Source organism: Alosa alosa, chromosome 5, assembly GCF_017589495.1.
Source record: "Alosa alosa isolate M-15738 ecotype Scorff River chromosome 5, AALO_Geno_1.1, whole genome shotgun sequence".
NCBI lineage: Eukaryota > Metazoa > Chordata > Actinopteri > Clupeiformes > Clupeidae > Alosa > Alosa alosa.
The window spans coordinates 12,763,394-12,787,089 of record NC_063193.1 but is presented as its reverse complement, the minus strand read 5'-3'; the positions used below and the strand labels follow the sequence as shown (position 1 = coordinate 12,787,089).

General features: G+C 43.9%; 2 protein-coding genes across 2 annotated transcripts; both read right to left on the bottom strand.

Moving 5' to 3' along the window:
• Positions 1-7,064: 7,064 nt before the first annotated feature.
• Positions 7,065-21,473, bottom strand: snx18a (sorting nexin 18a). Its single transcript, XM_048243659.1, has 2 exons — positions 19,565-21,473; positions 7,065-7,998 (listed from the first exon to the last, which is right to left on the bottom strand). Exons 1-2 carry the CDS (start codon positions 21,051-21,053, stop codon positions 7,745-7,747), a joined length of 1,743 nt encoding a protein of 580 aa, XP_048099616.1. The 5' UTR covers positions 21,054-21,473; the 3' UTR covers positions 7,065-7,744.
• Positions 21,474-22,778: 1,305 nt separating this feature from the next.
• On the bottom strand, positions 22,779-23,669 carry hspb3 (heat shock protein, alpha-crystallin-related, b3). The gene has a single exon (XM_048243662.1). It carries the CDS (start codon positions 23,619-23,621, stop codon positions 23,178-23,180), a length of 444 nt encoding a protein of 147 aa, XP_048099619.1. The 5' UTR covers positions 23,622-23,669; the 3' UTR covers positions 22,779-23,177.
• Between the last annotated feature and the right edge of the window lie 27 nt (positions 23,670-23,696).

The following is a 23,696-nucleotide window of genomic DNA, read 5'->3' as shown; positions in this document are numbered from 1 at the left end:
GGAGTGGACTGGCCATCCTTTTGTCCACAGAGAAGTCCAAAATAAATGCATGATGTCATGAGATGTGAAATGTTTGTTTTATTAATGGGCTGGGTCCATTTGTTGGATACAGCCAAGTCTAATGTTGATTCTGTTTTTCTCATAAGTAGAGGGTTTTAGTGATACTGATATGACGAACAGCATACACTCTAAAAAATGTTGGGTTAAAAATAACCCAAATATAACCCAGCCGCTGGTTAACTATTGGACCAACACCACATTGAGTTATCCTAACCCAATGGTCTGGGTACATAATTAAACCCAGAAGATTGGGTATGATTCTAACCTAAAACGCTGGGTTATATCAACACAACGTTAGTTAAATTGGCACAATAGACTGGGTAAAGGTAACCAATATGCTGGGTTATAACTATATAAATGTTGAGTAAAATTCACACAGTATATTGGGTATAGATTCAACCCAAACCACTGGGTTATATCAACAGAACTGCTAGTTAAAATGACCAGTTGTCGGGTTTTCTAAACCCAGTATTTGGGTTGCATTGAGATAAAATGGGCAACAAATAGCCATGCAATGAAATAAAACAGTTCGACATAATTATTTATTTGAGAGTTTACTTTATTTTTGAATGGATAGCCTACTCTAAAAGCAGCATCAGCATGTGATAAGTTACTTCCATGAAGACAGCTAGATTCTACGGTCCATTTGGGGGTCAGCCCTGTCAATCAAAGAAAGAAAAAAGTGTGAATTAATCACTGCTATTGACCGAACTTTACAAAGACTTTCACGAACCATTATCAGTGAATGATGTTGACAAACATTAAAAATCCGGAGACAAAATATTAGCGCAACACACTCTGAAACCATGACCACCTCGTGGAGTTGTTTAACAGCAGACTGACAAAACATACGTTCAGTAATAACGTTAGTGGCAGTGATAGTTCTACCGTTAGCTAGCTTATTAACACATTCAGTTAGTTAAATTTAAGTTGTCTGTAACATTAATGTTACCACCAAAAACCACCCAGTAAGTTACATGGCTATAATATGAAGCTACCCTGAATGAATTAATATGTTGTTTGGCATGATGATTACCGTATGTGTGAAGAGACTACTTCGACTGTATGTATGCAGCACTACCACGAAGCATTTAATTAACGTTAGCATACCAACCGTCTGCTAACGTTAACCTAGCCAGCTGTTGGTATGCTAACTTTAGTTCGTTGTAAAAGTTTGTTTTGTTTCTGTTCAGCAGTTCATACCCAGTGAACACAGAACTATGTTTTTAAGAGTCTGTCTTTGTGTAGATTTAACATTAACATGAGCAGTAATTGTAAGTTAATGTTAGCTATCGTTAGCTGGCTTGAATGACACAATTCTTAACCTGTTCTGCTAGGCTGAACGAAATTGGCAGGCAGAATATCCATTCATATCAACTGTGTTAAAGGGTGCTGGGTATCTGGGTGGACTTGTAAAATCCGTCTGAATAATAATAATAAAAAACTCAGTTAAAAGCAGATACATACCTTCCAAAACTCGATCTTTGAGCTGATTTCCACTGCATGTTGACAGCTGCTGGACTGCATGGACGGTTGAAAGAATAACGATTTCCCCAACTGTGCTAAAGTTACCCTGGTGCTGGGTAGTGTGCTCACGCCAGGTGGGGAGAGGAGGGTAAGCTATCCAAACTATCAACCCAAATAAGCTTTTCACCCAACATGAGTAAAAAACAACCCAACAATGACCCAACAGTTCCAACCTCAGAACTCTCAAATAACTATGCAACTGTCTCTTTTAAAGCAGTTTGAATAGGCTACTCATCTTTGATGACTAGAGTACTATTAGTTAGCTTAGCTTCAAGGCTCTGCTAACAGGAGGCAGTGTTTAACCAGTCGCATGGCTAGATGTTTGAATGTGAACAAATGTTAGCCAGTGCTTTGTATTATTGCTTCATTTGCAAATATTTGATCAGCAAAGGTAGTAGATTATTAGTCTATTTGCTGGTAATATTTTGACACCCAACCCAATCCTATACTCATCTCAGCTTCTGAGTTGGACACATGAACTAAAGGGTTCAAGGAAACACTGCTGCAACAATTTCTGTCAGTGTCAGGAGACATTTTCCCACCACAGCGCTGTCAAACCACTATGACGTCATCTGTGTATTAGTGAGCTGATGCAAAGCTTTCAAAATGATCTCACTTGTCATTGGACAGGAAATGGAAAGAAATTGAAAAATCATTGCCTCTGTTAAGAAGAATAAGAACAACTCGCCAACACAAGTCTATTGGCAATGATAGAATAGAGAAATGAGAAGAATAAAATTAGAAAACATTTGGCCACTACAGAAAAGGTGCTAAATTAAACGTACATTGTCTTTGTAGTAAATTGAATCAGCTACTTTGTAATAAACTGAAAATGAGACTGTGATTGTAGGCTACTATAAACGTAATTATGTTCTTTATGTGAACAGAACCGGCATAGCAACACTATCTACCACAGCAGCTAATAGCACAACATTACATTATTGTATCCTGATGTGTGCATGGCATAGTGCCTGGCATTATTATTGTTTTTTTAGTTTTAGAGATGCTAACTGCATTCTCTCCCTCTCCTCAGTGTGCTGTTATTCCTCTCATTACTTCGTTAAAATGTTCTATTTGAAGTCTGTGTGTGTGTGTGAGGTGTGGTTAATTGTCTGAAAAGAAAACAAGAGTCTGGACAAAAGCTGAGCCTGTGTTGTTCCAAGTGTGTAATCGGAGCTTTGATCTGACAGGGAGTGTCTGACATTTTCCACTTGAAAGAAAGAAAGAAAGAAAGAAAAGAAAAAGAAAGATGTGTATGAGGGGGCAGAAACTGAGAGAGGGAAAAGAGATAAAGAAAAATATATAATATATATATATATATTATATATTTAGAGAGAGAGAGAGAGAGAGAGAGAGAGAGAGAGAGAGAGATTAAAGAGACAGAATGAGTGATTTCCGTGCATTCAGCCCCCCTGGGTAGTTCAGTCAGTCCAGCACTATGCCAACCCTGGAGGCCCCGCTGTGATCAGAGCCTATCAAACGCTCAGTAATGGGAAACAGAGCCGACTCCCTGAGTCACTCTGCCAAGCTCTGCAGGTGAGCCCAGACACTCAGGATGCAGAGAAACACTGCAATAAAAGAGGAAATGGTGGCTTCTTTATCTTTAATACAAGACAACAAAGTGTTGGATTTTTGTTGTCAAATTTCTTGGCTTGTTATCCTCAGTGCACAGCACCACTGAATGCTATACGAATAGAGTTTAGGATTTGTTTTGCGCTTTTCAAACTCTTGATTTCTTTTCATTTGGCAGCACTGCTTTGCTATTGTTTGAAGGGTATGTATGACACTTGTGAATTGTAACAATCGAGGCCATGTTTTTGGCAGGCAGCACATAATGCTACTAAGACCTCCTGTCACAGGCTGGTACTTCCCCTCCATTAAACCAAACATTAGGAGTGTAATTCTCACTCACCAAAATATTTCCTGACTATGAATGTTTTTGGAGTTAATCAACTCCCTGCAATTACAGGAAATGCCAATCAAATATTGAACCGAAAACAGTTAATCTGTAGAAAGGTCAAATAAGGATATCATGCAGATACATCACAGTAGTCTCAAATTGTTCAGCTCAGCACCTCTGACACATACTGCTGTCTGGTTATGCAGCCATGATCTGTCTCTGTTGACTAACTGTTGGATTGGTTTATGAAACAGAGATCTTTTGAAATGAGCTTTTCAGTTAAGGGTGGCTAAATCGTGTTTTTGTTTTGCTTTCGTGCATTGTTCCCCTGGACGTACCGGCCTGGGTGGAGCAGGAATTCCACTTAATCTAAGCAGGGATCTTGAGACTCCAATTGAGTTGTTATTATGAAAGAGAGCAACACAGCTGAATTCAGGCCTCCATATGCCAGATGTGCTTCCCTCAGTGTTCCATCATTCTTTATTTATTGTGAATCTTTTAGTCATGTTTAACCCATTATTCTTCAACTCCCCTACACCTTCAGAGGGAAAAGACTGTCTTTCAAAACCTTGTATTCACATTCATTTCAAACACTTTATGCCTTAAGTACTGTACATTTTAGACGACACAGGGAAAGACTACACTGAAATAGGACAGAAAACAGCAGCTCGTACAAGATCTGTTTTCTTATGCTAATGTAGTCGTTATCCAAAAATAGAAGCCTGTGAATGTTATTTTATCTTTTTTTTTTGTTTGTTGTGGAGGGGGACCCCTAGAACACCACCTGAAGATTTCATTCACGTCTCCCATGGGAAGCCCCTACTTCTATGGACTTTAAAACGACATCTGGAGAGCATTTCCTGCTCTCTCTAGTTCCAGGCCAAACATTTCTGCACGTTCAAAGCCTCCAGCTGCTGATGCTGGAGCTTCAGGCATTTCAGACGTGACCCTATTGCTAGTGCTGTTTAAAAGCACATCCTGCCCTGCCTAGCCTGCTCCCTCTTCAACCAATGCAGTAGTGATTCACTATTGCATTTGTGTACAAAGTTAAAATACTGCCAGCAGATGTTCAGTGCAGATGTTCCCATGTCTTCATTACTATGAGACACACTGAAGAATAAACAGGAAAAGGACTTACAAAATGTTCTATTCCACAGGGAGTGGTCAGAGGGTTATATTAGTTAATGCACTTGGGGCCTGTAGTGCATAGCATCCACCTATATTTAATCGACAATGATATATACACTTTCTGACTTTCTGACCTGTATGGTTACACCATCATTTAATAACAGATAAGGCTTTAATAAAGTGACTGATAATGTTTTCCCAAAGGACAGTTATTTTTTTTTTCTTTTCCAATGAAAGATACATTCCAATCTTGTCAGAAACTGCTTGGGGGAAAACTATTGGGATCACCTATTTCTGGTGGCGCAGGCTCTCTTGGTGGACGGCCCGTGGGATCCATCTTGCCTGAAAGCCGAGGATGCTCTGTTTGCTGAGGGCAGCCCAGGGGACAAGAGGCAGAGGAGGCAGCCAAGTGTGGCAGGAGACCAGGGCCCTGTTCTCACGCCGCCACCACCACCACCACCATGCTGAAAAGCATCTGTCAACACTCCAGGGCTAATAGGCCTCCTGTTAGCAGAGCCCTGAAGCTAAGCTAACTAATAGACTAGTTCATTCTGAGTCATCAAAGATGGGTAGCCTACATGCAAACTGCTTTATAGAGGAAGTGTTTTGAAGTTGCTCTCTCAATGAAAGGAAAATCTGGACAATGACTAGATGGTACAGATTTGGTAAATACATGATGTCATGCCCTCACTAGCATTTGCCCAAAAAGTATCCTGTAGCGTAGCCTATGCCCACATCCCCTTTGTTCTGCAGGATCAGAGGGTTCCAACTCTGTGGGCATGAGACAAACAGCACATCTCACAGGTCTCCTTCCTTATCAGTTGAGATATTTGGGCTATCTGGCGAGGGATGCCGGGTTCTCAACACTGATAACCTCATTGGGAAGGCTGCCAAGTAGGACTTGGTGGAGGTATGACAGGAACACTTGATAAGGAGTTTGCTGGCAGATGACAGATAGGACACAAGTATGCACAAGCAGTTAAAATGCCACTGTACTAGGACTATAAATACTGTAAGACTAGTGCACATATAAGACTAGTGTACATATAAGACTAGTGCACATATAAGACTAGTGTACATATAAGACTAGTGCACATATAAGACTAGTGCACATATAAGACTGGTGTACATATATACTGATTTTCATAACTTCTGTTTCTTATGTAAATATTAAGACACCTGCAAGCAAATTTGCACACTGGTTTATTTCTGCCTTCAAATATGGTGCTTGTTGACTCCGGAAATATCTGGGGGTTCCAATATACCTGTGGGAAGGTAGACACAAAAGTTTCTGAGAGTCTAAAAGTAACTCATATAAAGGGTTTGAATGATTTTAAACTGTCTAGAAGTAGAAAAATAAGGAGTACATACATATTCGGGACAATATGTGTTTGGATTCTTTTAACAAATCACCACAAACCAGGAGAGTTATTGTGAAAGGCTTTAATAACATTTAAAACCTTTTAATCCACATGTGGACAATCCAACACATGGTAGGATGAATTCAAATTGAATAAAATACAACAAAATGGAGACAGTGGAGACTGCCAAATGGCCTCTGTGGTCACATAAGTTGGGACTGCTCAGACTGTAGTGCTAAATGGCAGCGTCGGCAAGGCAACAGCAGCCCATAACTGCTGTACTGATGCAAAGCAGAGCAGCATCAGAAAAGTGGCATATGATACGTAACCGGCCAACTATCTCCCCCACAAAACAACAAGACCTCTGAAAAAACACTAACTCATCGGTTGATCAGTGTTAAAGAAACAGTTGGCATTAAAACAAGCAGACAGGGACCGTCAAGAATGAAAGTCAGCCCTCGCATTTCCCTTCTTGTGTGTATGTGTGTGTGTTTTCTTCAGGTTCAGTCTCTCTTGGCGTTCTCAATGAAATGAGCCGGGACTAAATAAAAGTCTCTTCCCCCAACATCTAATAGGATGACGTATCCTGGGAAAAGTTGTCCAAAACACCACAGAAGGGCATCGCCAATCAGCATAGTTCATCTCCTCCACCCCTCCACTCACCCTCACCTCCACAGACCCCCCACCCCTCCACTCCCAAGCATAATGCTCACACACAGCCTAGGCTAGGCACATACTTAGTAATGGCCATCTGTAAAATTAGGCTTCATAAAAACATGTCTGTGAGACTATATTATATATATATATAATATTTACACATAAACTTATTTTGTCTTTGTCTTTTAATTTTTTAATAGTAATTAGAAAAATACTAAAAAAAGGACATAGTTGAAAGGCACAACACAGTGATGGCAGCTGCTCTGCAAAGGCTCTGTAAACATTTGTTCTAGTTTGCTTGCCTTAGAGGAGGGGGCAGCTTCACCCCACAATGGCAGCACGCCATACATATAAATCTTTAAAATCTTATATTTCAACAGAGTGATAAGGCCAGAGTTTGATACATTAGAAGTGCAAGCAATCTTTGTGTACTTTTTGAAGATTGGTTTGTTGCTTTCACTAAATAGACTGCCTCTCCCGTATGCAGAACTGCGGGTAGTGACCCACCATCACATAAGTTCTCCCCTCTCATCTGATGGGCCGAGAGTGTCGCACTTCCTTCTGTTTCTTCACTTACACACACACACACATGCATGTGGGCAGTCCGGTACGCCGTGGTGTTTTCGCTCAAAGATCCACACACCTCCTCCTGAACAGGAAATTTTCATTCTGATTCCTCTGCCTTAGGGTCAAAGGTCATAATGCTAAGCAACAGTTTGCCATACCCTACGCCGCCCCCCCCCCCCCCTTAGAAGGCTGGCTTTTTTTTACAAACTTATTTCATGCCAGTGTGGCCAAGCGGCAAAATTCCAAAAGCTTTGTTTTCTCTCCCTTTCTCCCTCTCTGGAATGTGCCTTGCAATCAGGGGATGGAAGTGTTCACCAAGTCCTCATGGTTCCGTCCATTGTATTGCTGCTGAATGGAGCTAGCTGGCTAACATGCTTGCTCTCTCCCTCTCTCGCCTTAGCTGGCTGGGCTTTAATACAAACATGGAGTGGTCCACGAGGTCCATCCCTGGACAACAACAGCAGCAAGATGTCACAAGGTCACAGATAGAGGTGGGTTAGGGGGTGTTGCAGGAGGAGTGTGTTGGGGGTCTCATCCGGTGGCCTTAAGCCTTGTCGTACATGTGCAGGGCGTCCTCCAGCTTGCTGGTAATCTTCTGGAAGAAGCCGATCTGCTCACGCAGGTAGTGCTGCATCTGGGCCTTGAAGTCGCGCACGCGGATGTGGTGGAAGTGCTGGATCTCGGCCATGGTGGCGAAGGAGATGATGTTGCAGCGGTCCCGCACGCCCTCCGCCTGCGACCCCTCCATCTTGCCCTCCTCCACGTGTTTCTGGCTGTCCTTCACCTTCGTCAGCGCGCCTGAGTGGACGGCCGGGGAGAGAGGGAGAGGGACAGAGAGGGAGAGAGGAAGGAAATGAGAGAAAAAAAGGAAATGAGGTTAGAAATGTCAGTCAGAAAGTGCTCCAGAAAGAGTTCTTCAAACTTCCTATTTCGTGTCTTTGCTTTGGAATCCCTTCACTGAATTGTGAACCCAGTTAGTTGACTCTGAACCCAGCTCAGCGTGGATCTGGTATTTGGATTTTCAGACATGCACCCATTTCACAGACCCAGTTTTCCTAAAAGAGACGTACAGGACAGTGAAGGGTGGTCTTCTATAAGCAGTGGTGCTCCCTGCCTGCTGTAAACATGCTCCGTGTCTGTCTGTCATCCATGGTATGGGTGGAAAAAGGACAAAACGCATATGGTCTGGGGAGAAACAAATACCGGAAATGCCCAAATACAGAAGGTGCTGTGTCCACACACGACTGCATGTCAGGCCTCTCTTGTGAAGCCCTCTCCCCCTGTTAGTAGAACTGGGAGTAAGTGCAGACTCGTGGGCCGAGTCGAGTGTGTCACAGGGCTCAGAGGTGTTTGTAGGTGGAGAGCAGTTTGCCTCACGAGCGTAGCGGGAGGACTGGTCTGATGGCTTCAAGAGGGTCGCGTTGGCTCTCCCCTGACCTCTCCTCTCTCCCTCAGATGCATACACCCGCACAGGAGCACTGTGAGTGGTTTCATTAGAATCACTTTGGGTGACCTTGGACAGTTAGGATGAAAATACTTCTCGCTGACTCTGTGGCATGCAGTTTGTTTGCATGCTATATTTACTTATATTCGGCTGACACTTTTATCCAAAGCGACTACAATTATTACAAGGGCCATCCTCCCCTGAGCAACTCGGGGTTAAGTGCCTTACTCAAGGGGGCACAAGGGTGGAGGCTGGGAATTCAACCCACAACTTTTCTTCTTGACTATTGCATGCTAGCCCAGCTCCTAAGCCACTACACTACTACTGTTAAATGAACACAGTTAAGTGGATTTGCAGATCTTAGCTGAGGTGCTTGTTTAAAGAGAACAACACACACAAACACACACACACAAATAGGAAAACATTTTGTATCTGTTAAAGCGGAGTTGGCATCTGGACAGGATGGCGATGTGTGCTATCTTGAGTGTCTCGGTCACTCCACACGGAGGTGCCAAGCCACATGTCAGACAGACGAGAAAGCACTGTTTAGTTAAAGAGCCATATTCACACGCTGATGTTTATCTGTTATGTTGCATCAATAGCAGTAGCTAAATGTTGTGTCATTGGCGGACTGGGACATTCAGAGATATTTCATTCATTCAATTTTTTTTCAGGAGTACTTTAACCAACAGTGGGCAAACTCTCATCATCATCCAGTCAGAACACATGGAACCAGTTATGTGATCACCTTTAGAGTTTTCGGACTGGGTATAACACGTTGACAGTTTTGCAGCATGCAGTGTGAGAATGACAACTTCCTGTGGCCCCACAATTTCACACCTCCACCCATGTGAATGCTGACAGAATGAACTGTGAGGGTCTTGCAGACAGCAGCATCAACAGTTGTGCCGATTGCTTCTCTCCCTTTATCTCACTTGCTTTCCCCTCAAAAAAGGGAAAACACTGTGAACAGCATGACCACAACTAGACTTGCGTCCTTATGTTTCATGCACTTCTACGGGCATCTAACCCAGGGACACTCCAGTATCTGACACTGATTCTTCCCAGCTAGACATAAAAGTCAAGCTACAGTCGTGCAGGCATTGGATGGGTTTGTGGATGAGATTTCTGCCGACTGCAGTGTAATGCATCAAACTGTGCTGTGTTCACCCAGGCCAGCAGGAGAGCCAGGTTAGAACCCCTTACAGTGCGACCCCAGAGTCTCACGCACAACACACACACGCTATACAGCGACTCAGCCCACACACTCCTGTGCTGTCCACACTACAGCAAATAAGGCATGTGGGCATAACACGGCAGGCCCTCCCTCCTCTCTCTCTCTCTCACACACACACACACACACACACACACACACACACACACACACACACCACACACACACACACACACACACACACACACACACACACACACACAGAGGGTAGGAAGCAGCGAGCTCCACTCCAGTGAGATGGCCCACTAATTGGAACACTGCAATGGATCAGAGATGAGAAGAGAAGAGGAGGAGGAAAGGAGAGGAGGAGGGGGGAGGGGAGGAGGGGAGGAGAGGAAAGGAAGAGAGATTTGTGGAGTGGGCCATGATGCTGAATGGAAGGGGAATGGGAGCGACAACCCTGTGCTGTCCTGAGGCAGATTACTTTGAGGTCAGGGGAGGACAGCAGAGAATGTGTGTGTGTGTGTGTGTGTGTGTGAGTGTGTGTATTTGTGTTTGAGTGTGTGTGTCCACATTGTGTGTGTGCAAATGTGTGTGTAAACATATTTTTGTATGTGTTAAGTGTGTGTGTGTGTATGTGGTGAAATGCGTTTGTGCCTGTGTTTGAGTGTAACTATCAACATTGTGTGCGTGCACGTGTTTGTGTAAGATGTGTATTTCGTGTATGTTTGTGTAAGTGTGTAAGTGTGTAAGTGTGTGTGTGGTTAAACATGCAGGAGGGAGGGCAGACAGGATGTGTTCCAGCTGGGCAAATTTCTTTGTCTGTCTATGGTGTGTCCGCCTACACCCTGCATGCAGCCTAAGCCCACAAGAAAAGTGTGTGTGTGTGTGTGTGTGTGTGTTGGTGTGTTGTGTGTGTGGGTGTGTGTGTGTGTGTTTACATGTAGCAAATAAGAGTAAATAAGAGTATAAGTAGAGAGGTAGTGGATAAATAGAGTGGGCTTAACTTACTCATTGTGCCAGACATGATTACTCAGTGTGGCTCCTCTGCAGCCTACACACTGCAGTGCTGCACTTCCCTACGCTTGTCTAGCCTAGACATCTTAAGTAGGAACTAGGAAGTGAGGTCGTAAGTGGTACGCAAGTCACGTAAAAACTACTCACAGGAGGACGGAGAGGACGGTGGAACAGATGGCAAGTGACATATACACCAGACGGCCTCTTTTTTTAGCCCACGTTAGATGATAAGAGCGAGATGTTCAGTGCAGAGTTTGTATCAGTGCTGACTGCTGTCTAATGGAAAGGAAGTCTTTTTGCCACAAATCAGTTAAAGGATCTTAAAGTCAAGTCCGCAACAGGTTGAATGTGAGCGCACTCAAGCCCTCAAGCATCTTCCCTTCATTTCAATGGCAAAGGAAATATGTTATGCTGGACTTGAGTGTCTGCCTACATATTTGCAGCAATACGCTTGTAGCCTGTTGCTTCAAAATCAAAATGACTTTAGCGTTGTTGTGCAGTGTTTCACATCAGCAGTGGCTATTCTGCCTGGGATGGCTGAATTCCATTAACATTCCATGGTCTCTCGTTTCTCTCCTCTCGCAGTCTGAATGGGGCTTAACTCAGCACTCACCGGCTACTCCTCAGAGAACACAGACAGAGCTTGAGCACACTATTAACGCCAGTAAATCCAAAACCTGCCAGCCCTTATACGCACTGCACTGATTTGCTGCAGTTACAAGTGCCGTTGAAGGAGCTCTCATGGCCCACTGCAGCACAGCGCAGCACTTCATCTCACCTCAGTCAGTGGACAGCCATCAGAGGCTCCTGAGGTGATGTCAGTATCAAGGCTTGCAACAGACCAATAGACCTATAGACCTGGCCTGTATGACAGTATATATAATAGATGCCCAAAAGAGAAACCCTACAAGCAACCTCAATTCAACTCCATTCTCTCTTGCAGAGGGAAGTGTGAGTGTGTGTGTGTGTGTGTGTGTGTGTGTGTGTGTGTGTGTGTGTGTGTGTGTGTGTGTGTGTGGCAATGACCGATGACTTATGAGTCAGTGTGTTGGTGTTCACTTAGAAGCCTGTGTGTTTGCTCAAGGGTGGTGGTGGTGGTGTGTCATTCTCTCAGAACAGGGGCAATCCAGGAAGTGTGACGGCAGACTGACAAACGGTTGCTCTGCTCTACAGGGACTCTGGAAAATGCATCGTGAATCTGAACTGGGGTGATGGCCAAAGAGACATACGGGCTTCTGAGTGAACACCAACACACTGACTCATAAGTCATTGGTCATACACACCACACACACACACACACACACACACACACACACACACACACACACACACACAGAGAGAATGACACTGGAGCTCTTCTACATAGTGTGTCTCTCTTTTTCCATTCCTGGTCCTCTCTAACCCAATCTGTCTCCATTTAATTTAAGTATTCTCTCCATGAATGATACATCAGCAGACCAGCCTTGGCCGTATGTTCCCTGTGCTACTTCGCAGTGTGTGAGAGCAACAACGCCCTCTCCTCTACAAGCAGCTGACACTCAGACTAATATAGGAACCAACCACTTCCAGTTATCTGCTCGCTTGGTTAGTGTCTAACCAATCACAGATGGGAAGATTCACTGCCGTGGAAGCTTCCAGAGACGCAGACAGACATTCTCGAGGTTGATCCATCCAGCCTCCGCCCATCCCATCCTTCCTCTCATCCTCTCCCTCCAAAAATCTGCACATGAGTTTGCCTCCTGGCTACGTCGTGCTGCTCTTCGCTGCAGCAGAGTAACCCAGATCCATGCAACTCACAGAGGCTGAGACTGAGCACAGCTCCACTAGTTAGCCTATGTGTGTGTATATGTGTGTGTGTGTGTTCTCAACACAGGTGCATGGAGACGCTTATGTCGCTTCATGAGGAAAACATTTGCCCCATAAAAAAAGGGGCTGCCCTGCAAAAGGTGCGTAAGTGTGTGTGCATATGTGTGAGAGAGAGAGAGAGAGAGAAAGAAAGAGAGAGAGTGTGTGTAGGTGCATCTTTCATGAGGAAAATATTGTCACCATAGAAACAGGTGCTGCCATGCATAAGGGGTGTGTGTGTGTGTGTGCATGCTTCTGTGTGTGGACAACTCGAGCGGATATATTGGACAAAGAGGCTGACCTTTCGTCTACATACACGGGCAGCTCCTACTAGTCCCACATGTGTTGCTGGGGCCTTGCATGCAAACACAGAAACAGACCTGCCAACCACCGAACTCCAAAAACTGTGCTCAATATCTAATGAGCAAACGTCTCCCAGGAACTGACCATGTGTTCTAATCGGGTATGTGATAGCTGGACTTCCTGAATTACCTTCCAACTCACTTGGTCGGCAGACATCTAGATTCAGTGTGGGTATTTTACAAGAAGCACTTCTACTGCCAGAGAAAAAAGGAGAAAACAAAAGAATCACTGCCAGTTAAACACCAAAGTAAAGTGACTATTTCAGATTAAGAATGACATTTAAATGACGGAGCAGGATACAAGGAGAAGCAGACTAGGGGATACAGAAAAGGATACTGTGAGGAAAAACTAAATCAGGTTTCGCTAAGGCCTTGCAATGCAATTCTTTTGCCATGCCAATAAAGCTTATTGAATTGAATTGGATTGAGAGAGAGAGAGAGAGAGAGAGAGAGAGAGATCATGCCTGAATGATTCACTAGCACTAGTTTCTACTTTGCGCATTACGTAACCCTCATTACACAACAGCCTGTGACCCAGCTACGGTAAACTCTCCGACTTCCCTGTACCCCCCAACAGAACACCCAGGAGGACCACCGAGAGGCCTGCGAGGCCTGCCAGAGCCATGGCTCCAGACTCAGTGTTAACAGAACACACTCATTTTCATGCACGCTGTTCAGCTGATGTTGATGGAAAATGCCTCACAGAACAATTAAGACAACATTGCTTCCAGTTCAAAATAGAAAAACAAAAATTGGACACTCTCCAAAATCGTTTTCTTTTTTTGCTCATTTATTTTCACATAGCAGCAGGGGTGACAAACATTTCGGCCTTGTGGGTTCAAAATAACCTAGGAACCAGAAACAAGTGGTTGTGGGAAAATCTTACACCTGGCACCTTCTTTTAGAAGACAACAGGAAAACCTCAGGGTCTCGTTCCCCCTCCATCTGGTTGAGTTTCATTAGAGAACTCCGATGGATTTTTCAGATTGCTGTTTCAGAATTCCGATTTAGAACCAATGGAAAAATAAGTATTGTGGTTCTGCTGATGGTCATGATGTGTTCTAAGTTTGCCGGTATGAACTTTCACCGGCACTCCAGAGAGACAGAGATGCTGGGCTTGAAGTGAAGCCGGGGGAGTGTATCGACTCTCTTTGCCTTGACGAAGGCCCAGAGTATCTCAGCAGAGTCCAGACACAGCGAGTGGAAGAGAGAGTGGTGTGTGGTCATGAGTGATGGGGGTGGAAAGCTGGTTTTCCGCCCTAAAAAAGCCTGACTAAAGCATGTAGGCTAAAGTATCAGTGGTCAAATCAAAATATGCCCGGTGTTCAAACACATTAGCTCCTCTCTTTTTGTTGCATTTCTGCAAGAATTCTAATTCAGTGAAAAACAAAACAAACAAAAAAAAAACACCCACCGACAGCCCAGAGGTATTTCTCAGAACGACAGCTCTTTCCCCTTCTCTTTGTACTGCACGTCTGCAGGTCTGTCAAGTCAACAGGCTAGAAAGACAAACATTATTGCAGTCTTCCTGGAGCAGTTTGTAATTATCTGCCCTAACTGCTCTCCTGCTTCCACACTAATGGTTAATGGAAGCCAGGGCAGACCCAATCAATAGCCAGTGTGAGTGTATGCGCACATGCAGTAGATATGAGAGGCTAAGGAGCTGTGTTTCAGACATCCTTTGCTGTCTACATGACCTTGGTGGCTAACAACTCTGTAGTACTCTGGCATAGGCTAAATAAAACAAGTACAGTCGGCGACAAGAGTTTTAGACCCGGCTGACTTAGAATAGAACCATGAAGTACACTGAAAATGTATTGAGGTTTCTGCTTTAAGCATGCAATATGTGTGCAACTGTCTTGTGGTTCACAGAAAGTGGGCAAGCAAAATGTGTGATGAGGCACAAACAAAGATGCTTCTGATCTGTGGGTGCAAGGTGTGTAGTTTCTGCAATCATGCTAGGCAGTTTCAAGACCTCTCGTTCAGCAATATATGCTTGAGTAAGAAGTACAAGAATGTCAAAATACGAGACATACTGAGCTGTGATGTGTCTACACTCACAGTAATCCAGTTAAATTACCTAGTCAAGCTATAAAGTAGCTTGACTTAACTGTGCATGTAAACATACAAAGTGTACAAATTATTAAGAAGTGGTTTTCTTAGAAATGTCTTGTGTCCAACATTAGTCAACCTAACCTACAAAGAACAGGGGGTGGGGGTTGGGGGACCACCCTCATGAACTGATCATATCAGAGAGAAAACTGCTTTGAGGTTTCGTACACATCCGGCTCTACCAAGTTGCTACCACTACAAGCTGCACTCTGTGCTCTGCTGGAAGATCTGATGAAGTCTGATCATTTTGTGGTTTTTCTGATGTTTGGTAAAGGGCCCAGTGAGAGGGCTGGAGGCTTGTAGGAAACAGCATTGATTAGAAACCTATTAGATGAATGAAAAATAGACTGAATGAAAAATATTGTTCAAGGTTGCGTTTCCCAAAAAACCTGTTAGCAACTAAGTTGGTTGGCTATGGGAAATTGCATTGCAACCAACAAAGTTGCTAACTTAGTTAGCAACTATGGTTTTGGGAAACGCACCCCTGGCTGATATGAATGGCAATGTCCACAGATAAACTATAACAATAACGGCACCAGTATCATTGTAGCTATAGTTATCTTCATAGTTATCATTCCTGGTGTGAACATTGCAATAGTGCTGCAACAGCTTTGGTGAACACGGCTGAAGTTGGGAGGAAGAAACAAACCACATTCTTTAAACTACACATGCATTTGGCCATACGTGTGGATGATGCACGCTCAGTGGTTTAGCAAATGTTGCATGTCTGCGCTCTGATGGGTCAGCTGAGCAAACACATTGCCGAGGCAGAGCCTTCATATGACCAAGCGTGATTACTACAGACACAGCAAACACACAGAATGGGGCAGGAAAGAGAAACGCAAGACTGGTTAGATTTTTAGAACAGAAACATATAGGGACAAACCACATTCATACATAAATTCATACAGGCAAACAGACAAGCAGAAAGCATGCTTAGATAATTGAGCACTGAATTACTAGGGTCAGCGTCTTCTGTGGTGCAGATACTGCAAGACCACATTTCATTGTGTCTGTATAAGAGTGCTATTTCATATTTGTGTGTGTATGGGTGCTCCTGTAGGCTTGTATCTGTTTGTGTGTGTATGTGTCTGCATGAGTGTGTTTGTGTGTATCTTCATATTTTGTCTGTCTGTGTGTCTCTGTCTCATAACTGTGTGTATCTGTGTGCACTGTGCAGTAACAATTGTCCTCCTCCACACAATGAAGACTGGGCTGTCTCTGATCCTTTACTGCTGCCTTTTATTAGACGCCTCCACTTTTCCTCTTGCTTTCTTTCTTTTTTTTCTCTTTCATTCTTACTTTCTTTTTATGACCTCTGCTGCGGCTCTGTGAGGCGCATTATAGTTCAGAAGGGACTGAACTGCCCGTACAGGAACAATGTTTTCTTTCTACTGCTTTCTACCACAGAATGCATTGTTGGGATCTGTGAAGCCTTGGGAGACAGTGAGCCAGATTCAGATGCCCTGGTGCAGGTTACATTCAGCACAATAATAACTGTTTGTAACGGTCTCCATAACTGACATAACTTTATAATATATAGAGCAAAACAAAACAAAAACACCAAACTGAATGGTTTCTCTCTCTCCATTAATACACAGATCCAGTAGCCGCCCTAAACTCGTGAAATATATTTAAAAGTGAATGCAAAATTTCAGGGTTGAATGCTAGTCATACATTAATTTATAGCAAAAACATTTATTTTAAAATATCAAAAACACCCTTTAGCTACCATTACCAACGCCACCCATAACATGCAGCAAACCTTGTCTTGAGGGATTACATTCCCTAAATGAATTACTTGGCGGCATAAGGAGATGCCATGCTACAGTACCGGAATTCATTAAGCAGCCGATCAATTTGATATTAGCCCCATTTATTAGAGGATCCTCCTGGAGCTGTTATCTCTGTAAGGAACTAATGAATTTCTTCAAATCCCCCAGAGGCCCTGGAAATAGCTGAGCCAGCAAAACAGGCCCATCTCTCTGACGCCTCGGTCAGCGAATCTGCCTCGACGAAAATGGTTAAGAGCCAAATACAAAACCAAATCACACAAGCACTTTTACTCTGTCACCTCACAGCAGATGTAACTCCAATTGACTGCCATAATCTAGCTTCAAACCACAACTTTATTGGGCCTCAGCTCAAAACCCACAGCTCTTATGGTGGCAACAACTTCTGAGTCATATTTGCTCCACACTGAAGTTACACACTTTGAGGAAATAAATGGGTATGCTCACAGGATATTCTGTTATTCCCAGCACTTTGTGTTGAGAGAGTACTAAGAGCCTCAGCGTGGACCCAGCTAAGCAGAGCAAACTTGTAGTACACACCTCGGCTTTTACAGGAGATGAAAATGTTTTCATTTTCCCTGCCTCATTGCACTTAAGGCAAGTCTGTGATGACCAGTTGGCAGATTTAAAACCTCACACACAGACACACACACATTCCAAACCAACTGCTGTGGTTTGGCCGCTGTCCAGCTCTCCTTGCGGAAATTTTTACAACAGGCTAACAATCATTAGGAAAAAAATCCTATCTGCCTCCTCTTCAGGGCCCACGGCCAGCTATTTTAATACTGTAAATTTCAACCGTGTGCCTGTAGTATTGATGGTAATCACAACAACAATTAATATTAAGGGATATAAAGTAACACTCTGGGTAAGTATTACTAATATACTGTATAATAAGAGTGGACTAATCCTTGATTTGGTCTTTCAGAGATTAGAGGTCCATTACTGGACGCTGACCTGACCAATCAAACCCACAACACAAGGTCAGTGAGAATCCACTGTGTCACTGCACTAAGAGCTCTGGTTTCAGGGAGGTGCTGCCACTGCTAACAAAACTCCTGCTTATTCTGTGTTATCCAACCTCCTGCCCGGATGAAAACACAAGGAACTAGCTGTTGGAAACCTTCTGTGGCGTAAACAGTGCCGATTTCGGCCATGAAATACCATAAACAGAGAGAAGATACATTGTTTCAGGGAAGATAAACTGTTGGTTGTTTTTCTGTCACAAATTGTATAACAGTAACTCCCGTAATGGGGAAACCATAAAAATATTACAGAAGTCAACAGCTTCCATGGTACCCATTTAAGACACTCATGCAAGTGCAAATAGTCTCTAATGACAACGGAAGTAAAGTTTGAACTGAGCAACATGTACCCAGACACATGGACAGAACACATACTGTCTGTGGCTGAACTTTTCTCAAAACAATCCATGATGTACCAATACAAGTTTGTGTAATTACTTGTGCAATTACTATAATGTGACACATACAATGCAATGTCAAGCTGTTTACTGAGATATTGATGGGACTTGGCAACAAGCAAGCTCTCTTTGGAAAAGCTAGAGGTGAGGCGAAACTTGCAATCTCATATCACTGTACTCAGGAGCTTACAATAAAATGCAAGCTTCATATCTGAGCAGCCCAAAATAGCACAATGCAAAGACTACTGTACAAACTTAGTCTTTCACCTTTAATTACTGCCAACACGTTGTGGCAAAGTGTGCCTTGATCATGAAGCATACTCAAATAGGGAACTTCTGGGCACTGCCTACACTCACCACGCGATATGAGTTAACAAGCGGAGATGTGAATCTGTGCTGTGCTAAAAGTAAAAGCATGCAACAATTTGGTACTTTCTAAAATGTATTCAAATTCATTTTGATGGTAGCCTGATATGGTCGTGAGACAGGCAGATAAATACACCTGTTCCACAGCTGTGGTCTTGTCAGTATAGATTTCTGCATGCCTTTTATGGAATTAACTCGCCAGTTTTGGACCAAAACTCCTCCCTATGCCTTAACTTGTTATGGCCACATAGGCTAGGTGGAGCAGGAAGGGGAATGACCGTTGATGCTCACCCTGCAGCCCTGAGGGTTTTTTTTTTTCATTACAGTAAATTGACAGAGCCCACTGCTGGGCTGATAAGTAGCCAGTCGTGGAAAAACATACACGGCGCCAGTGGTGGTGACATTCCCATGTGACTTACCGGTCAGATGAACCTGAAGGTGTGTGAGTTTGTGTGTGTGTGTGTGTGTGTGTGTGTGTGTGTGTGTGTGTGTGTGTGTGTGTGTGTGACTCAATTCAAAGTCCTTCTTATCTTAAAAGGTAACAACCTACTAAGTCCTTGCTAAGAAAAATATTTGCATTTGAATGACATTTGCATTTAATGAAGGGGAACCGGAAAGAGATTTTTTAAAGAAATGACATGCATTTACCATCAATGACATCACCCCATTCCAGAAAGTGCTTCCGCTTGTGTGAATGAAAACCAAAACTATTACAGCCTTGACTTCATCCCAACTTCCAAGCATGACAGCTGAACCTGGCTGATGTCCAGGCACCAAAGAATGTGTATGGATAAGTGTAAGACAGAGAGTGAAAAAAACAACAATTACCTTTCTGAACATGAATGATGTCAGGATAGTTGGCCAGGTGTCCCTGGTAGAGTGCTAACAAATCCATCACTGGGTCCACATCGAGTTTTGGCTGCTCTGCAAAGTAGTCTCCAACTGCTTCATAAGCCTCACCTGTGTAGGCAATGGCTTGGTTCAGCCCCACTGAGTATGTCTGTTGGTCAAGTTCAAATGCTTGACTCAGTGATTTAAATGACAGTCCCACTTTCTGATATTCTTTCTTGAACCCTGCTATCTGCTTGCGGGCGAACTCGTTGAGGGTGGCATTGACGTGGAGCACACTGTCGTCCATCTTTTTGGTGAACACCTTGAAGCCATCGGCCTTGCTCTCCACCTCCTGCAGGTCCAGTGGGGCCGCCAAGGTGCTGATGGTCAGGAAGAAGTTGGCTCCCACCATCTCGTCTTTCTCAGCCTTCCGCTTCCCCTGCTTCCAGGCCTTTTCATCGGTGCAGGAGAGGAAATGCTGGAAGACGTCGCACTTGGACAGCACTGGGTGACTGGTCATGTGGTTCATCCACCATATGAGGCCTTTCCGCCTCTTGGAGATGAAGTCCTCCTCGAAGCGCCCGGTGGCCTGTTTCTCTGGGATGTGAGGGACTGAGATGACAGGGAACTTCTCCACCAGTCTGGCGTAGAGCCAGTCAAAATGCTTATATCTCCTGCTCACTTGGTTCTGTGTGTGAGTGGGGGTCAGTTTATAGGCAATGTAACTCTTCATGCCCTTGAATTTGGTTTGCTTTGTTGGGTCATCAATTGTGCAGCTAAAGGGGTAGGGGTTCTCTTGCCACTCTGGGCCATACTGTCCCATTGTTACGCATATCTTGTCTCCATCTTTCACGAAGCCAGACGCTTCCCCCAGCACAAAAGCCTCGCCTCCAGACTTCACAAACGTCGAAAACCTGTTCAGGTTTCTGCTGACGGTGGCAGAGCTCTTTGCTTGCTGTGCGTTTCCTCCCCTGGACGATGTGGATATGCTGTACGTGGAGGGTCCATTGGCGTCAAAATCACGATAACGTCCACTGACACCACCTGGCTCATCAGCCACGGTTGAGCTGTCATCCCAGTCATCATCCCAGTCGTCGTCGCTACCCTGGCTTGCCTGATAGGTGTGCTGCTGAGCTGGAGCAGATAAATTTGACAAAGCTGGGGGGGGCGGTGGAAAGTTTTCGACTTGGTTGTTGGGTTTGTAGGACGCGTCAGACCCACCTGAGGGAACGTTGGAATAACGAGAGCCTTGGTATGCATCTCCAGATGTGCTGTTGTTGTATGACGTGGCCGTGTCGTTTTTGATCATTTCTACATAGGACGCGGGGACGAGACCCCTTTCCCCTTTGCTGTTCGAGCCCTCCAACCATCCCTCAATGTCTTGTTCACTGTGCAAAAATATGATTTCATTCTCCCGCACTGATATCTCCCCAGGGTTTTCTGAATTAAAGTCATACAATGCTCTCGCTCTTACCGCTGAAGCCATGGTTAGGAGAAAGTAGAGAGCAAACGCTCCAAAACACTAAGCGCCTAGCTAGCCAGCTAACTCCCTTGGAAGGCTAGCCAGTCAACCCGTGAACACTCTACCCGCGGAACAGCAGTATGTAGCGGTACAACTGTGCAACTATTTGACTTGTAGCATAAGAAAACGGTTCCGTTTTTTTTAATCAAGTGTCTTAATTATTCCCCCAATAGTGCCAGCTTACCTCCAGAGAATGTCCATATTTGAATTGCTTTAGAAATAAAACCAGAAATTACGCTTGTTTACATCCACAGACTTTCTCCAAAAGACACAACCCGCTTACACTCGCGTCCCAGTCCAGTCCAGCAGTAACTAACTCCGTCTTCAGCAACAGCGCCAAACGTATTCAGTCTGAATAATCGAGGGAGGAGCTAAGTCGAGAGAGGCTGCACAATCAGACTACACGAATCAAATGCGTTATGAGTGGGTTTGGTTGTTTTGATTGCATCGCATCCAGTCTTCTGTAATGTAAAACCGCAGACAATAAGGACATTGGTAGTATCCAGTCCTAAACAGTCTGGTTTGTAATCACAGGCATGACCTCAGATCCGCTTAGCAGATGGTCCGACATTCCAACTTGGAATGTTCTCTTGTTATCTCTCCTTTCTCAAGTCCCCATAGGGGTCTACCCATCTAGGCAACTCACCTCGTTTTCCTCACAAATGTTTGAACTCGGTCAGTATGACCAGCGGCTTAATGAACTAATATGCAGGGATGTGTTCATGTTATAGGCTAACCCATTAAATAATAATAGGCTAATAATAATAATAATAATAAAAAAGTCACTTTGCCTGTGTAGGCCTACTCTTGGTCTTACTTAAAATGTGAAAAGCCTATGCCTATATTAGCCTACCCCAGTATCACAGCTTGAATTTCCCCTGGGGATCAATAAATCTATCTATCTATCTATCTATCTATCTACATAATAGCACCTTAAATAATAGCTTTAGCTTATGAGCGCATCAGCCTGCGTATAGCCTACATTTCAGAAAGGATGCCAGCCATGTATTCCCGGGGTGGACAGTTAGGCCTAACTAAGTAGGCTACATGTACTTGATTACTGTACTTAAGTATGATTTTTGAGTATGCTATTTGAATAGGACTATTCATATTTTTGGAAACTTGTGACTTTTAGTCCACTAATGACAAATACTGTATGCCCTACATTTGACTCCACTACATTTAAAATATGAGCATTAAGTAGGCCTAATCATTACTTTTAAGCACATTTGAATTCTTTAAATGCAATCCAAAGGATGTATACCCTATTAATGACCAAAGACACATTACATTATAATACAGTAAAAAGGAAAAAATACTTTTGAATCTGTATCTGAACTTAAGTAAAAATCTGACTTAGCAAATATCACTTGTATCGGAGTAATATTTGACAAGGTGTATCTACTTTCACTTAAGTAAAGGAATTGTGTGTGCATTCCTTGATCAGGTTAATAGCTGTTCCCTAACATTTATAATTTCCAAGATCAAAAGAGGGTTTTTTCCTAATCTGATAGGGTGGCCACATGGTCTACATGTTTTTGGCAGTTAAAACTGAGACAATAAACAGGGTTTTTAATGTTGCTATTTCTTTAACTGTATTTATAATGTCAGCACTAAAAATAACAAACCACATCAGTCTATTCTAAACAAGGAACCATTTAGCCTAGTTAAAGGACAATAGATAGAAGGTTGATTAGAAATTATTTATTTGGTACCCCACCTGTTATATTAAGGCCTGTGAAATAAACATTACAAAATCACAACAAAAAAAAATGAACACGTAAAATATGAAACACTGGTGAAATTAACCCTTAAAGGAGTACCGTCACACTGGTGTGACGGGAATGTTGAGAAATTAACGTTCTAAAGAATATCTGGGTTCATTGAATTCAACATAGAATTTTAGAACCTTCAATTGTTGCGGAACTTAGAACGTTCAAAAACCTACACAGAAATCATCATGCACTTTCCCCGATTCACTATGTCTTTGCTCACACCCACACAGAGTAATCCACACTGTGATAATCATGTCCATACAGACATGTGAAAGGTTCACATCCACCATCTCCAATCACTGCCTTTCTCACTTCACGGCTCTTGCTCTTTGGTCTCCACCACAAGAATCCCATCGTAACACAAAAGAGCCCTCAGCTTTGCCGCCTGAAGCCCCTCTGGCAGAGGGTACTGCCGTGTGAAGCTGCGGGCGATGAAGCCGTGCTCGTCCATCCTGTTCCCATGCTGCCCCTTGATCAGCAGCCAGCCCTCAAACACCTGGATCATGATGTCCTCTGGCTTGAATTGGGTCACGTCCAGCAGCACCTGAAAGACAGGCTCCACGGGCAGCCAGTGGGGGCTGCCGCCGTCGCCACCCGATGCCTCTGCTCCGGACCTCGGCTTGATACCTTTGAAGGCGGGCCCCGGCAAGGCGAACAGTCTGTGGTCCTCTGTGAGGTTGTCTGGGTCTCTCCCTTCAAAATGAGATCCATAGCGTACAGGGCAGGTCGCCCAGTGCTTGATGGTGACTCCCTCCATGGCAGCCCCTCTCTCTCTCTCTGTGTGTGGGACCCTGTGTCACTGCGGTCCGAGCAAGCTAAAATAAACAAGGAG